Source organism: Phacochoerus africanus, chromosome 9, assembly GCF_016906955.1.
Source record: "Phacochoerus africanus isolate WHEZ1 chromosome 9, ROS_Pafr_v1, whole genome shotgun sequence".
Classification (NCBI taxonomy): Eukaryota; Metazoa; Chordata; class Mammalia; order Artiodactyla; family Suidae; genus Phacochoerus; species Phacochoerus africanus.
The window spans coordinates 49998937-50014486 of record NC_062552.1 but is presented as its reverse complement, the minus strand read 5'-3'; the positions used below and the strand labels follow the sequence as shown (position 1 = coordinate 50014486).

Below are 15550 nucleotides of genomic sequence, written 5' to 3'. Positions count from 1 at the left end.
AATTTGAGATCGTCACACTGAGAGACTACACAGAAAGATCCTGAGACTACACAAAGAGAGATACTCAGCCCATCCCAGCGGTTCCAGCCCCAGCTGTTTAAGACAGTCCAGCTAAACCCCAGACATCATGGAGCAGAGACCCGTCATCTGTCCTGAGCCCTGCCCGAGGTTCACACACATGAGCACAATATATGATGACCATTTTAAGGCACTACATTTGGGAAGCTGATTTTTTAGAAAGCAAGAGATAACTGGGACATATTTGTATAGATGTGGCAGTGTATATAAGTACCATGGACAGATGTGAAGTTGTGGCTCACACATATGTATGTGATAGTAATTGCGACATTGCCACCCAAAGTACTTTACAGATGGAAGGAGCTGTTAATTAGTTATTAGGATGACTCAGACTCATGCTCAGGGCAAACACCAGTAGTTCCTTCAGCTCTAGCCCAAACTCCACGCTTCTTAGGTAGAAACTTCTGGACAAAATGAGTATGAGAGAAAATATTCATTAGGCTATGGGTGTAGACAGATTTGGGAAACTATCGTCTATGATCACACCCTCCCCCATCTGTCTACACCACAATATATCAGTGCATTTCTAGACTCTCAGAAGCCTGGATCCATGGTCTTAGAGTGGGTTCCAGGAAGGATCCCCATATGTGAAGCTATGCTTCAGATAACTTCCTCTAACTCTTCCTTTTGCAGTTCCTTTGACAGCCTAATATGGCATCATTTCTCCTAGACTTTTAGTCTTTAAGGGCAGAGAGTTTTCTCCAGTATTTAATGCAGACCCTGGATCTCAGTAGCAACTTAGTGAGTGCTTATGGGATAATTAAATTAGACCCCACCCATTCTGGTTCACTACCTCAGACTGTACTCGGGTCACCCCTGAATTTCACACAAAGCTCCTCAGGGAACAGGGAACCACGTGCTGGTCCTTATGGCCTGTACACTGGACCCTGGTGAATGCAGACCCAGATCACAGTGGCACTGGGAAAGGACACCTCCCTTTGTCTTCACACCTGGTTCACGGTCAGCTACTTGTCTCTGTCCCACCCTCCTCCACCCCAACCCACCCTACCCACTCCAGTCTTTTTTGCACTTTATATACAAACAAGTAATTCTTTATGGAAAAGACTTTGTCTTTCTCTCTTCCACCTATCCTTGAAAAATGATTATTTGGCAATCTTCAAAATAAACTAAAGCAGGCCACAACATTTAAGAACTTTAAACCTGACTTCTTTTCAGACCCAGAAGATCAGGAATATAGAGCCCAAACTCTAATTAGCCCCAGTTGTGATTTCCATGTATTTCATTTATTCCACAAAGATGAACTACTTGCTTTTCCCGGGTCCAGGCTTGGGCACTGGCAAGAGAGAGAAAAAAGGTAGACCTTGACCTTGGAAGGCTTAATTGCAACTATTAAACCACATGCTTCTATATATATATTTTTTTCAGAAATAGTCATCATCAAGGGAATGTAATGGGGGAAGAAAATAAATTTTCCCATCCCTTAAGTGTTTCTTATGATGCTCGATAGTGATTTGAGGAGAAAGAATCTGCCTGCACACCTGCTTCATGCTCCTGTGGGCCAGTAGGCATTGTCCAGTAGGGAAGGGAGGACTTCCCCAGGGCAAGTCCTGGAGAAGTGGCTTGACCGCATGTCTATATGCTCCTTTGTTCTGTACAGGTCCCGTGCCAGTTCAGAACTCTATGAAGGAAGGAAGTGCCAAGAGAGGAATGGATGTGTAAGAGCTTTATTGTGGGAAATGGCTACGATGGAAAATGGGGAGGGAGGAGGAGGAGGCTGGGAGAGCTGTGTGGGGCTGACCTGGGCGAGAAAGAGAGAGAAAGAAAGGATGATTGGGCAGGAAGATGTCAGGCTCTAGTGCAGTCAGTGAAAGTCTCCACAAAGCTGATGGCAAGTCATTGAATCTGCTACCTTTCAAAGGAGGTTGACGTACAGGGACTTGCTCAGTCATGGACTGGGGACAGCCTGAAGGTAGCGTGGCCTCAGGGCAAAGTTGGGCAGTAGTTTCAGTGTCCAGCACCTGGAGCCCTTGGTCAATTACATTCTATGGTATAAGGTCTGAGAGGTGCATTTTCATGGCTGCCAAAGTCCCAATGACCCGCCGCTTTCCCTTCATCCTTAGCCCTTTGCTGATAGTTCAGAAATACAAGTTATATGGGATTTTTTTTTTTTTTGTCTTTTTAGGGCTGCACCCACGGCACATAGAAGTTCTCAGGCTAGAGGTCAGATCAGAGCTGTGGATGCCAACACCACAGCCACAGCAATGCCAGATACAAGTCATGTCTGTGACCTACACTACAGCTCACAGCAATGCCAGATCCATAACACATTACTGGCCAGGGATTGAACCCCCGTCCTCATGGATACTAGTGGATCGTTCCCACTGAGCCACAATGGGAACAGGAAATTTTTTTTTTCCTGTTCGCAGCTGTTCATAGATACCAACACAAAGAATCAAAGTTACTCCACATATGTTAAAATAAAAAAAGTGAATTCCATTTCTCTAGAGACCCCCTCCCCCTTGCCTCCTTTTTGTCCCACCCACTACTCCTGCCTAGTAACTATCGACATGGGCTCCTCAGGCAACAGAGAGATGCAGCTAGCAGACAGGAATACGCTTCCCTGATGGCTTTAATGGCCATGTACTCTGGTGAGGAGACTTGAAATCCTCCCCCAAATCCCCACTGCTCCACTTAGCCAAAAATTTCACTGGGTCTGCCAACTGTTTCCCAGAATTGATGCCAAAGCTAAATAAATGACAGATTTGCATTTCGCTTCAAACTGTGCACTTAATGAAGTTATGCCCTCACCGGGAAGCCCGGTTTCTCATTAGTCCATAATGAGAATGGCGGGGGATCCCGTGCTGATTCAGTGCCCACACTGTGCCAGGCATGGTTACAGGTGCCCATACACAGGTCCTCTCCTTTCATACCTCACGCCTCTGAGGCCAATGTCTATTGTCTCATTTTACAGATGAGTAAGTAAAATAAAGGCACACAGTGAATAAGGGCTCAGGGAGGGGTAGGAATGAAGCAGGGGCCTCTGAATCCAAGTCTAGCCTTCTTTCTGGCCCTGAATTTCTAACCACACATTAGACAATTTGGCTGATTTAAGAGCAGGAATTAGAGGCACTGGCTTAGAGCAGGATTTTGTTTTCTACTGGGAGTTCTAGTGAAATGTGGGGTGAAGAACAAAAGTGGTACTTTTTAATCCCCTCCCTATATCGTCCTACTCAGGTACCAAAGTGTCAAGGGCAGTACTGCCCAAGCAACGCTGGAGAGGCCCCGGTCCCTGTTACCTGGCTGTTTGCCAATCTCCATTCCAAATGGTCATTAATACAGTTGAGCCACTGGGCTGCATTTAAGACCTTTTTTGGGAGGCGAAATTCACGTAATGTAAAACGACCCATTTTAATTAATGAACTTATTTGTCTTTTCTGGGCCGCACCTGCAGCATATGGAGGTTCCCAGGCTAGGGGTTGAATTAGAGCTGTAGCTGTTGGCCTACACCACAGCCACAGCAACACAGGATCTGAGCTGTGTCTGCGGCCTACACCACAGCTCACCGTACCACCGGAGCCAGGCCAGGGATCAAACTTGCATCCTCATGGATACTAGTCAGATTCGTTTCCACCGAGCCACATTGGGAGCTCCAAAATGACCCATTTTTCAGGGGAACAATTGAGTGACGGTTCGTACTGTCACAATGTTGTGCAGCCACCACCTCTTTGCAGTTCCAAAATATAGTCAAACCCTGTGCCTGCTAAGTAGTTACTCCCCTCTTCCCTCAGTCCCCTGCCATCACCAATGTGCTTTCTATCTCGGTGGATTTACTTATTCTGGATATTTCACATAAATGGAATCACATAGTAGGTGGCCTCTTGTATTTGGCTCCTTTCATTCAGTGCATGTTTTTGAGGTTCATCCATGCTGTAACACACACTAGCATTTCATTCCTTGCTGTGACTGAGTAATGTCCTACAATGTGTTTATCCTTTCATCCATTGATGAACATGCTTTTGTCTCTTTTTTTTAGGGCCGCACCTGCAGCATATGGAAGTTCCCAGGCTAGGGGTTGAATGGGAGCTGTAGCCGCCAGCCTACGTCACAGCAATGGGAGATCCAAGTTGCATCTGCGACCTACACCACAGCCACAGCAACACCGGATCCTTAACCCACTGAGTGAGGCCAGAGATCGAACCTGCATCCTCATGGATGATCGTCGGGTTGGTGAACTCCTGAGCCACCATGGGAACTCCCATTGATGACCATTTGGGCTGTTTCCACCTGCTGGCCCTTTTAAGTCATGCTGGTGTGGACATTTATGTATAAGGATTCGTGTGAGTCCCTGGTTTCAGTTCTTTTGGGTGTACACTTTTAAGCGGAACTGTTGGATCATGCAGTAACATGCTGGTGTGGACATTTATGTATAAGGATTCGTGTGAGTCCCTGGTTTCAGTTCTTTTGGGTGTACACTTTTAAGCGGAACTGTTGGATCATGCAGTAACATGCTGGTGTGGACATTTATGTGTAAGGATTCGTGTGAGTCCCTGGTTTCAGTTCTTTTGGGTGTACACTTTTAAGTGGAACTGTTGGATCATGCAGTAATTCTATATTTAACTTTTTGAGGAAGTGCGAAACTTTCCACAGGGGTTGTACCATTTTACAGTCCAACCAGCAGGGTGTAAGGGTTCTAGTTTCTATATCCTTGACTTGAAGACTTTTTAAAGCTGAATGAGCCACGTAGAGCATGAGGAAGTGGCCTCTCGTGGAGATATTTTCCTCTTTCATGTTTTAACTTTCTCTTTCGCACACAGCCTACGCGTGAGAGTGACGAGGAGGAAGGATACCACCGAGTGATGCAAAAAGAAATTCCACCAGCCTCCAGACACCATCATGTGTCACGTCCCACACAGCCCTCCGAGCTCTTGCTTCAAATCGCCCCAGTCCATTCCCGGTGAATAAGCTGAAGACTTTGCTCTTGTGGGGGGGAAGAAGATGACCGACGACGAGTTTGGATATATTCACATGCTGGCCCAGGACTATCTGAAGTATGTCCTGCAGATACCACAACCTGGATCTGGTCCAAGCAAAACATCTAGAGTGTTACGAGACGTGGCTTTCTCCGTCCAAAACGAAGTTGAAAAGAATTTGAAACCATGCTTGGACAATTTTGATGTTGTGTCCATAGACACTGCCAGAATAATATTCAATCAAGTGATGGAAAAGGAATTTGAAGATGGCATCATTAACTGGGGAAGGATTGTGACCATATTTGCATTTGAAGGTATTCTCATGAAGAAACTTCTGCGAAAGCGAATTGCCCCAGATGTGGACACGTACAAGGAGATTTCTTACTTTGTCGCCGAGTTCATCACCAAAAACACAGGACAGTGGATAAGGCAAAACGGAGGCTGGGTATGTGTGAAGGAAACATTCCTCATTGTTATTTACTTTGAAATAGGAATTGAGTTTCTTTGCTAATTGGGGAAAAAAAAAAAAAAAACAACTACCTAAGGATCAACTTTTCTTTGGGTGGTTTGTTTTAAAAGTTTTAAACTTTTAAAATAAAAGAAATCTAGCTTATCTCCAATGAATCCTAAAACTTTATAATTAGAAAACACTTGTGGATCTAGTTTTCATTCCTAATAGTGTAAATTGCAAGAGTGGGGTTTTGGGGACTAATAAAGCACCTCTCTATTGCATCTTCAGAATCAGAGTCTAGTCTAGGACTCAGCTCTTGCTGCGGTTGTCACGACAATGCAGAATTAGTATAGTTGATACTAGAGGCTGTAATATTTAAGTTGCAAAAGACAGGTGTAAAATTTTCCAAGTTCATTGTTTATGAATTGATTTTTTTTTTTTTAGTTTTCTAATATAACACATTCTGCCTGTTAAAGCTTGGTGATAAAAAAAAAAATGTGCGCCACCAGCAAGCAACTTTATTCAAGAATTTCCAAATAAAAATTCACTTTATGATCAATGCCTCAAAAAGCCAAGATCACGCAGGGGGCCTATGTTAGAACTCATGTCGGTGAGCTACCTTTCCCAGTTGGATGCATATGCTTCTCTTTACATCCCCATGCATTTAATACTTACTTTTTCACAGCACTGTGTCCCCAAGAACCTCCTTTCAACTCATAATCCTGCCCCCCCCACTCTTATCAATTATTTTACATGCAAAACATGCCTATTGAAAATAACCATAGAAAATATACATAGCATTTCTTTGTAAAAACAAATTTTGTATATTGTTCGTTAAATAGTATTTAGTACTACTTACTAAAGGATACTAAAAATTTAGAGTATTTATAGATTAGTTGTATAAATAGTACATGGTACTTGTTCTGCTTTTTTTCACCCAAAAGTATTTAAAAAGGTATTTTAAAGGGTACTATATACATGCTGATGTATATCTGGCCATTTCTAGCTGATGGCTATTTAGTTATTTCCAGAGTTATTTCAGAACTGTCACAGTACTTCATTGAATAGCTTTAATCACATCTTCCCGTCTGTACATGTGCTTTTCTAGGGTGGATATTGGGATGTAGAATTGCTGGTTCATGATGTACAAAAATGTTTTAAATGTACTGGATCCTTGCCCTCCAAGTTCTACCAAGTTCCCCTCCCATCAGAGCTTGTTCCAATATCCCACATTTTTTCTCACATCCCGGCTGACTAAAATTAGGTTGTAACAATCTATCGTAGTTTCCCTACTCTGCTGGGTTAAATATATATATTTAATTTATCTTCTTATTCTAGTTCTGGTTTCCTTGATGACTAGTGAGGTTAAGCATCTTTTCATGTTGAGCATCTTCTCATAGCTTTCTTGACCATTTGTAATTCTTATTCAGGGAACTGCCTCTTTCAATTCTTTGCTGCTTTTCCCATTATTTGTCTTTTCTCATTGATTTGAAGGAATTCTTGGAAGAGTTTGGATACAAATTATTTTTACATTTGTATCCAGCATATTCAATTCTGATATCCTCTAACTTACTGTCTTTTAAAACTACAGATGTCTTCAGTCATTATAAATGTTTTAAGAGATGATGAAATCCCATGCATTAATCTTTAATTGATGTCTTATTTTGCATTTTGTTTGAGGCCTTCCCGCGTAACTATAAGGTTGCTGGCAACCACTCCCCTTTCTCCATCACCTTTTCTTCCTGCAACTCAGCCTGACTTGGGGCTGGGTGAGGCCTGTGAGATGTTTGGTCATGTTTTCTTCTGACTGCTATGGAGAGCTATACTGAAGGATGGGTGGAAATTTCCGCTATTATGATGTGTAGGTTTCAAGTGAAGGCAGAAGTTCTTTGGCACAGAGGCTACCTGTGAGCCTGCAGAGAAATACTAGTTTGCAAGCTTTATATGGCCTAGTACTGTATTCCCAGTGCCTAGCACGGTATATGGAACACACAGAAAGTGAAAAAATGTTAACGAAGATTTTAGCTTCTTAATAGTAAATTTTGTAAGCTCCTGAAGATCATACTCGGTGGAGGGTATGGAATTGTCTCTGAGAAAGTCTGGAAGTGGACTTATATTTCCGGGGGTGGTGGTGGTACAGGTGTGAATATGGCAGGATGAACCTGTCTTGAGTAGAGATACACACACACACACACACACACACACACACACACACACACACACGCCTCCCACCCTCCCAGCCTTCATCAAGTCCTTATGTATGTTTTAAGCTGACGTTTATGCCTGAAGAGATTAAGTCCTAGGACAGAAATGCTCTTTAATATGTCATTTCAAAGCAACTTCAGTATTCCTTTCCCGGCTCACAGGAGACATTGAGTCTATTACTGACAGGCAGTGCTTTTTTGAATCAGTACATGCCACCATGGCAAACTGATATCCTCTTTTCGTAGTGATATTGACAAATTTGCTCAAATGAATGAACTTACTCTTTTTTTTCCCTCCATGGCCATAAGCCTTTATTCCTTTTTTAAAAAGTTTATTTTATTTTTATTAGGGTATAGTTGATTTCCAGTGTTGTGTCAATTTCTGCTGTATACCGCAGCGACCCAGTCATACATAGATATACATTCTTTTTCTTTTTTCTTTTTTTTTGTCTTTTTTTTTTCCTATTTCTTGGGCCGCTCCCGCGGCATATGGAGATTCCCAGGCTAGGGGTCAGATCGGAGCTGTAGCCTCCGGCCTACGCCAGAGCTACAGCAACGTGAGATCCGAGCCGTGTCTGCAACCTACACCACAGCTCACGGCAACGCCAGATCGTCAACCCACTGAGCAAGGGCAGGGATCGAACCCGCAACCTCATGGTTCCTAGTCGGATTCGTTAACCACTGCGCCACGACAGGAACTCCCATTCTTTTTCTCATACTATCTTCCATCATAGTTCCCTGTGCTGTACAGTAGGACCTCATTGCTTATCCATTCTAAAAAAAAAAATATATATATAGGGGGTGGGGGATGTGCTTGGGTTATGGGATGGAAATCCTGTGAAACTGGATTGTTATGATCATTATACAACTACAGATGTGATAAATTCATTTGAGTAATAAAAAATATATGTATATATATATGTAATCATTTGCCTTTATTCTTTTAAAAATGGAAATTATGCAGGGAATGGTTAAGAGATCAGCAATTTACAAATTAGTATGAATAGATTGAGGAGGTTATTTCCTAGGAACAAATACTGATCACAGGTAGAGGAAAATCAGTTGTATACAGAGACAACACATGGAGGGCTAACATAAAGTTGGATACAAAGGAACAAAAGATACTGGGCCTTCAGAAAATATAACTGAGGCTTTTTTTTAGGTTTATGGCTGACTGATATTAATTAACAAGCTAAATAATATTAATGTCATTGAAATTTATACTTGTGAGATCTTGGTATAGAAATAAAGTCTAGCTGAGGAGAGACGTTTCTGGTGGGATGCAGTAGCTATTTTTTTTAACTCACTGAATTTTACTGCATTTATAGTTGTGCAATGATCATCACAACCCAACTTTATAGCATTTCCATCCTAAATCCCCAGCCCCTCCCCCCACCCTTTAACTTGTCCCCTTTGGAAACCATAAGTTTTTCAAAGTCTGTGAGTCAGTATCTGTTCTGCAAAGAAGTTAATTGTGCCCTTTTTTTTAGATTCCACATGTCAGTGATAGCATTTGATGTTGGTGCTCACTGTCTAACTTTACTTAGCATGATAATTTCTAGGTCCATCCATGTTGCTGCAAATGCCGTTATTTCTTTCCTTTTCATGGCTGAGTAATATTCCATTGTATATCCACTCCTCTGTCAATGGGCATTTAGGTTGTTTCCATGTCTTGGCTATTGTACATAGTGCTGCGATGAACATTGGAGTACATATATCTTTTCGAGTCATGGTTTTCTCTGGATGGATGCCCAGGAGTGGGATTGCTGGATCAAATGGTAATTCTATTTTTAATTTTCTGAGGAATATCCATACTGTTTTCCACAGTGGTTGCACCAATTTTACATTCCTACCAACCATGTAATAAGGTTCCCTTTTCTCCACACCCTCTCCAGTATTTATTGTTTGTAGATATTTTGATGATGGCCATTCTGGTCAGTGTAAGATGGTATCTCATAGTGGTTTTGATTTGCATTTCTCTAATAATTAGTGATGTTGAACATCTTTTTATGTGTTTTTGGGCCATCCATATGTCTTCTTTGGAGAATTGTCTGTTTAGATCTTCTGCCCATTTTTTTTGATGGGGGCAGTAGTTATTTCTAACCTATACAATGCTTTCTTCTAGACTCAATCCAATTCCTGTGTGTGTATATGTGTGTGTGAGTAGGTTGTAAATAGAGATTGTATACGGTCTTCTTGAATATAAGTGCCAGAGAATGGAAAGAGTATTGTTGAAGTAAAAATAAATAGGTTATGTAAATATCATTTCTGTTTAGGTTCACATTTTTATATACATATATTTGGGTAGGTGGTTTATTTACCAACTAATTATCACCTGACTGATATTAAAATGAGATTGTTACCTGATGACAAATTCTCCATCGAGAAGATGGTGAATGACTCTACTCTTGAATGATTCATTTCAGGGGAAATGGTGCAATTACATGTCCTGCTAGTGGAGTCAGGTGCCCACAGAAAGAAGGGAGATGAGGAGGCATTTTACAACTTTATCAAGAAACAAGCACCAACTTCTCACTTACTACCCTCCTGAAAAACTTTCTCTCTCTCAACAACAACAATGACAAAAAAAATCACGGGAAATTCTCTTGTGGCACAGTGGGTTAACGGTCAGCATTGTCATTGCTGTGGCTCAGGTGGCTGTTATGATGCAGGTTCGATCCCTGGCTAGGGAACTTCCACATGCCATGGGCAATGATGAAAAAAAAAAAAAAATCACTGATCTCTTGTTCTAGCCACATTTGCTTGTCACTGACCCAAATTAAAGATGCATGCCTATGATAAAAGGCGAGAGCAGCGTTTCACCTACACCTAGATAATACCCATGATTTAATGAAATTTTTAGTGTGCCCAGAGATTTTATGAAAACTTTTGAATCAAGAATGTGGTATGTGAGGTCAGCATAGATATGAGAGCATCAACTCTGAATCAGACAGACCTGGGTTCATTACTTGCTTAGTACCTGTGTGACAAAGACAAGATACTGAACTTCTCTAAGCCTCATTTCCTCCTCTGTAAAATGGGGAGACTATGGCTCCGTATCTCCTAGGACTGGTGTAAGGATTAAATCAGTTCATATTATATACGAAGCATCCAGAACACAGTTTCTGTAAACAAGCACTCAGTACAAATTAAGGACTATTGTTTAGTAGTAGTGGTGGTGTCTAACTTCCCTGAATAGATAAATTTCATCTCCAGAAATTATATCATCACCACAGTTAGATATCAGCCACCATCTAAAACAGATGCTCTCAAGGGAGAAAACGAGACCAGTGTATCAGTAATGGGGCCATAATCTCATAGTTTATTCTCTTCTTCAATTTTATCAGCTTGAGTTACTTTCTTTCCTTTCTTCCCTCCCTCCTTCCCTTCTTTCCTTCTTTGCAGCTTCTCATGACTTTTTATTCTTTTTCTGCATTTACCATGATTTCCTCTTCTCCCCTCTGTCAATTTGATGTGCTGAAAATGGATGGGCTCTCAGAAGATCTGATAGGAGAACTAAGTTCATTTTTTTTGTCTTTTTTTTGCTATTTCTTTGGGCCACTCCCTGCAGCATATGGAGGTTCCCAGGCTAGGGGTCCAGTCGGAGCTGTAGCCATCAGCCTACACCAGAGCCACAGCAACCCGGGATCCGAGCCGCATCTGCAACCTAACCACAGCTCACGGCAACGCCGGATCGTTGGGCAGGGACCGAACCCGCAACCTCATGGTTCCTAGTCGGACTCGTTAACCACTGCGCTACGACGGGAACTCCCTAAGTTCATTTTTTAAAGCGATCTTCGGCATTCACGAGGAAAGACTGGTTCTTAAAAACCATTAGACTGTGCCTGAGGTGAAACTCATCTCACCCCTGGGACTGCCTTTCCTTTGCAGCCAGGGGGCTTTCCTATTTTTACCCTCTTTGATGAAGCATTCTCCTGCCTCTGTGCTGGTTGGGAGGAATGGACATTCAGCCCTCAGCTCCACGCAGGAGGAATCACATTTACCTAAAGCACCATTGAATACCTACCTCATTTTGTCATAGGGCCTTTAGCATAGAAGGTAGCCAACAAATATTTGTTGATGGAATGATTGAATGAACCAGCCTTGAAACTGAGATTTGAATCCTGCCTTTCCCATTCACTAGACGTGTGATCTTTGGTAAGTTACTGAAGTAACTTGAGACTCAAATTCATTAATATACTATACAGAATATATAATGACAATAATACCTACCTTAGAAGGAAAGTTAACCAGTTAAAGAACATTTCCGTAAGAATGCTTTAAACGGTCAAATACAACTATGAAGGCTATATGGGGAAATTCCGAAAACTTTAAATTTGTACTTCTTAATAATACTTTAATACCAAAAGAAAGCCCCTTTTGAAAGTAGGGATGTACAATCAGAATTGGTGCTTTCCAAGTAACCAGCATATTAAAGCCTGAGTCATAAGAGTCAGGCAAAGTAGGTTTTATTTCTTTATGACCCTCTTGCTCTAAATAAAGGTCAATTTGAGGCCAAATAAAAGGACATACAGAGACCTGTAGATGATGGACTAAGTGTTTATTCTGGCAAAGGCATTTCTAAAAGGTGCAAAGTTCTAGCGGTGATGCGATATGATCTCAAGAATTCTTATATATCCTGGAGTTCCCTTTGTGGCTCAGCAGGTTAACGAAACTGACTAAGATCCGCAGGTTCGATCCCTGACCTTTCTCAGTGGGTTGAGGATCTGGCATTGCTATGAGCTGTGGTGTAGATCACAGATGTGGCTTGGATCTGGCGTCGCTGTGGCTGTGGTGTAGGACAGCAGCTGCAGCTCTGATTCAACCCCTACCTGGGAACTTCCATATGCTGCAGGTGTGGCCCTAAAAAGCAAAAAAAAAAAAAAAATAATAATAATAAAAATAATTCTTATATATCCTTTGATGAAATACGTTTTGGTGGCCAAATGTTTCTTGTATTTCTTTTGAATTTTAACTTGAGATTTTAAAAAATCATTTGATGAAAAAATGAGGTGAAACATCATTCAAGTCTACCTATGGGTCCTCCAGGAATCTCTAACCTCAGCTCCCTGACCCCAGGAGTCATCAGTGACTCCCTCAGAGCCTGCATCCAACTCATCAGCAAATTCTGTTGGCTGCACCTTCAAAATGTTGTATATTCAGTGCATCTAGGGCACTTTCCCCTGTCACTCAACTGTATCAATAGCCTCCAACCAGTTTCCAGTTAACATGGGGTTTATGAACGTTCTAGGAGGGGGAGCACTTAAGTGGATGCATCCCTAGAACATTCAAGAAATGTGTGTGTAGGGCGGTGGGGGGGTGGGGGGAGAGGAAGAAGAGAAGGAGCTGCTGTCCCCTGTCAGGGTATGATGGCGTGTGTCTCTGGGCATGACTCCAGACTTCACACGGAGGCAGACATTGGCTTTCTTGCACAATCATTCCAGTGGAAAATTCCCCTGACTGGTGTTAACCTGTATCGCCCTGATGCTCAAATCGAAGGAGGATTCCAAGGCGCGCAGAGTTCTCAGGTCTCTTCCGACTATCAAAGAAATACTCTTGGTTTGCCTTTTGGCATTAATCACACTAGACTGTGAACTCCTTGAAGGCATTTGTAACTCCCGAAATGAAACTTGCTAGAGGCAGAGCAATTGTTTCCTAGATGAGCATTAAAGAAAATTATTTTTTAACAATTTTCTAATCCTCGTGGTGGTGGTTGGGAAATGTATGGAGAGCAAAGAACAGTGTTTGCACCCCAGAACAGGTCTGGTCATGAAAAAGTTGGGTCACCTTAGATACCTTATTTTTTTTCTGGCCTCAGTTTCCTCATTTGTCAAACTAAGAGAGGGCGTTAGGCCAGATGATCTCAGAGGTACTTTTTGGTGAGGATGCTCTATAGTAATAGAGCATACATTTATAATCTATGTCCAGTTTATACTCATCATCATTATTATTATTATTTGGTCTTTTTATGGCTGCACCCAAGGCATATGGAGGTTCCCAGGCTAGGGGTCTAATCAGAGCTGTAGCCGCCAGCCTACACCACAGCCACAGCCATGCTGGATCCAAGCCATGTCTGCAACTTACACCACAGCTCATGGCAACGCCGGATCCTTAACCCACTGAGTAAGGCCAGGGATCAAACCCACATCCTCATAGACGCTAGTCAGCTCTGTGAACCACCTAGCCACAACCACAATGGGAACTCGCTATACTCTTATTTTTTTAAAATCATGTTTGTTCAAAAAGAGTGTAAATTGTAATAGAAACAACAACCTTTGCGTAGGCTCAGAGGCACTGATTTAATCTGGCTTTATTGTTGGGCCCTCATGATTCTCAGCACAATCGGATTTACAAACGTACATGCATATTTCACTACCAGACAACTGAAAGAGAAAGAGAAAAAAAGGATAGACTTTCTGTCTTCTAGAGCTGTGCTGTCCAGTACAGTAGCCACTAGTCACCTGTGACTGTTGAACAGTTGCTCTGTGGCTAGTCTGAATTAAGATATGCTGTAAGTATCAAACACACATTAGATTGTAATAATTTAGTACAAAAAAGTAAAATAACTTAATAATTTCTTTTTTCTGGTTTTATTTTATTTTATTTTTTGGTCTTTTTGTCTTTTTAGGGCCACACCCACGGCATATGGAGGTTCCCAGGCTAGGGGCTGAATCGGAGCTATAGCCGCCGGCCTACACCACAGCCACAGCCACTGGGGATCTGAGCCATGTCTGCGACCTACACTACAGCTCACCGCAATGCTGGATCCTTAACCCACCGAGAGAGGCCAGGGATTGAAGCCGCATCCTCATGGATGCTAGGCGGGTTTGCTAACTGCTGAGCCACAATGGGAACTCCTGGTTTTATTTTTTTTTAAATGATTTTAGTTTTCTCCATCATAGCTGGTTTACAGTGTTCTGTCAATTTTCTACTGTACAGCAAGGTGACCGAGTCACACATATGTATATATATTCTTTTTCTCACATTATCATGCTCCATCATAAGTGACTACATATAGTTCCCAGTGCTATAAGCAGGATCTGATTGTTTATGCATTCCAAAGGCAAAAGTTTGTATCGATTTCTTAATAATTTCCATATTGGTTACATATTGGAATCATAACACTTTAGACAAAATAAACATATTTTAAGAATTAATTTTGCCTTTCTTTTTACTTTTAAAAATGTGGCTACTAAAAACTTTACATGTGTAGCTCACACTATATTTCTATTGGACAGTGCAGCTCTAGAGTGGTCTCCAATTGGAGAAAGAGAATGATGAAGATGAGGAGAATAAAACTAGTGAACAGAGAAGACTGACTTATCTGCATTATTGAAATGAGTTTCTTTGCTTTTCATTTCAGCACACTTACCCGCCATGGATTTTTGAAATGTTACATTTGTTCTCTTATAGGAAAATGGCTTTGTAAAGAAGTTTGAACCCAAATCTGGCTGGCTGACCTTTGTGGAAGTTACAGGAAAGATCTGTGAAATGTTATGTCTCCTGAAGCAATACTATTGACTAAAAAGGACACTCCATATTGTGAAACTTGCCGAATTTTCTTGACTCTTACAGAAGGATGACCAATTCTTACCTTGTACTTCTAAATAAAAAACTCTGATGGTGGGATTAGAGTTATGGAAATTCTGTCCCCGTTTTAATGAATAAATTGTATGTATTTGTCTCTGTGTGTAGTTTGTGTCCTGCCTGGGAGCCCAGCAGAAGGGTAAAGCTCAACACAGGGAACGAGAGGCTGAGGGCCCGGAAGGTCGTGTCTTTGGCAGATTTTCCTCAGGGTGTGTCCTTTACCTGAAAGTCATTTTCGATGACCCTAGTCTAGATTGATCGCGAGTGGGGTCTGCTTCCCTTGTGCCTTTGGGCCCCAA

The 15550-nt window shown here is 41.8% G+C and overlaps 1 protein-coding gene across 1 annotated transcript; it reads left to right on the top strand.

Annotated features, from left to right (window-relative positions):
• The first annotated feature begins 4729 nt into the window (after window positions 1-4729).
• On the top strand, window positions 4730-15348 carry BCL2A1 (BCL2 related protein A1). The gene is made up of 2 exons (XM_047796822.1): window positions 4730-5454; window positions 15078-15348. The coding sequence occupies exons 1-2, from the start codon at window positions 5035-5037 to the stop codon at window positions 15183-15185; spliced, it is 528 nt and encodes a 175-aa protein (XP_047652778.1). The 5' UTR covers window positions 4730-5034; the 3' UTR covers window positions 15186-15348.
• The last annotated feature ends 202 nt before the right edge of the window (window positions 15349-15550 follow it).

Bases quoted from the DNA above. Each gene is read 5' to 3' on its own strand.
- BCL2A1 (XM_047796822.1), top strand. From the start codon at position 5,035: ATGACCGACGACGAGTTTGGATATATTCACATGCTGGCCCAGGACTAT. The intron at 5,455-15,077 runs GTATGTGTGAAG...GTTCTCTTATAG, and splicing joins TAAGGCAAAACGGAGGCTGG to GAAAATGGCTTTGTAAAGAA.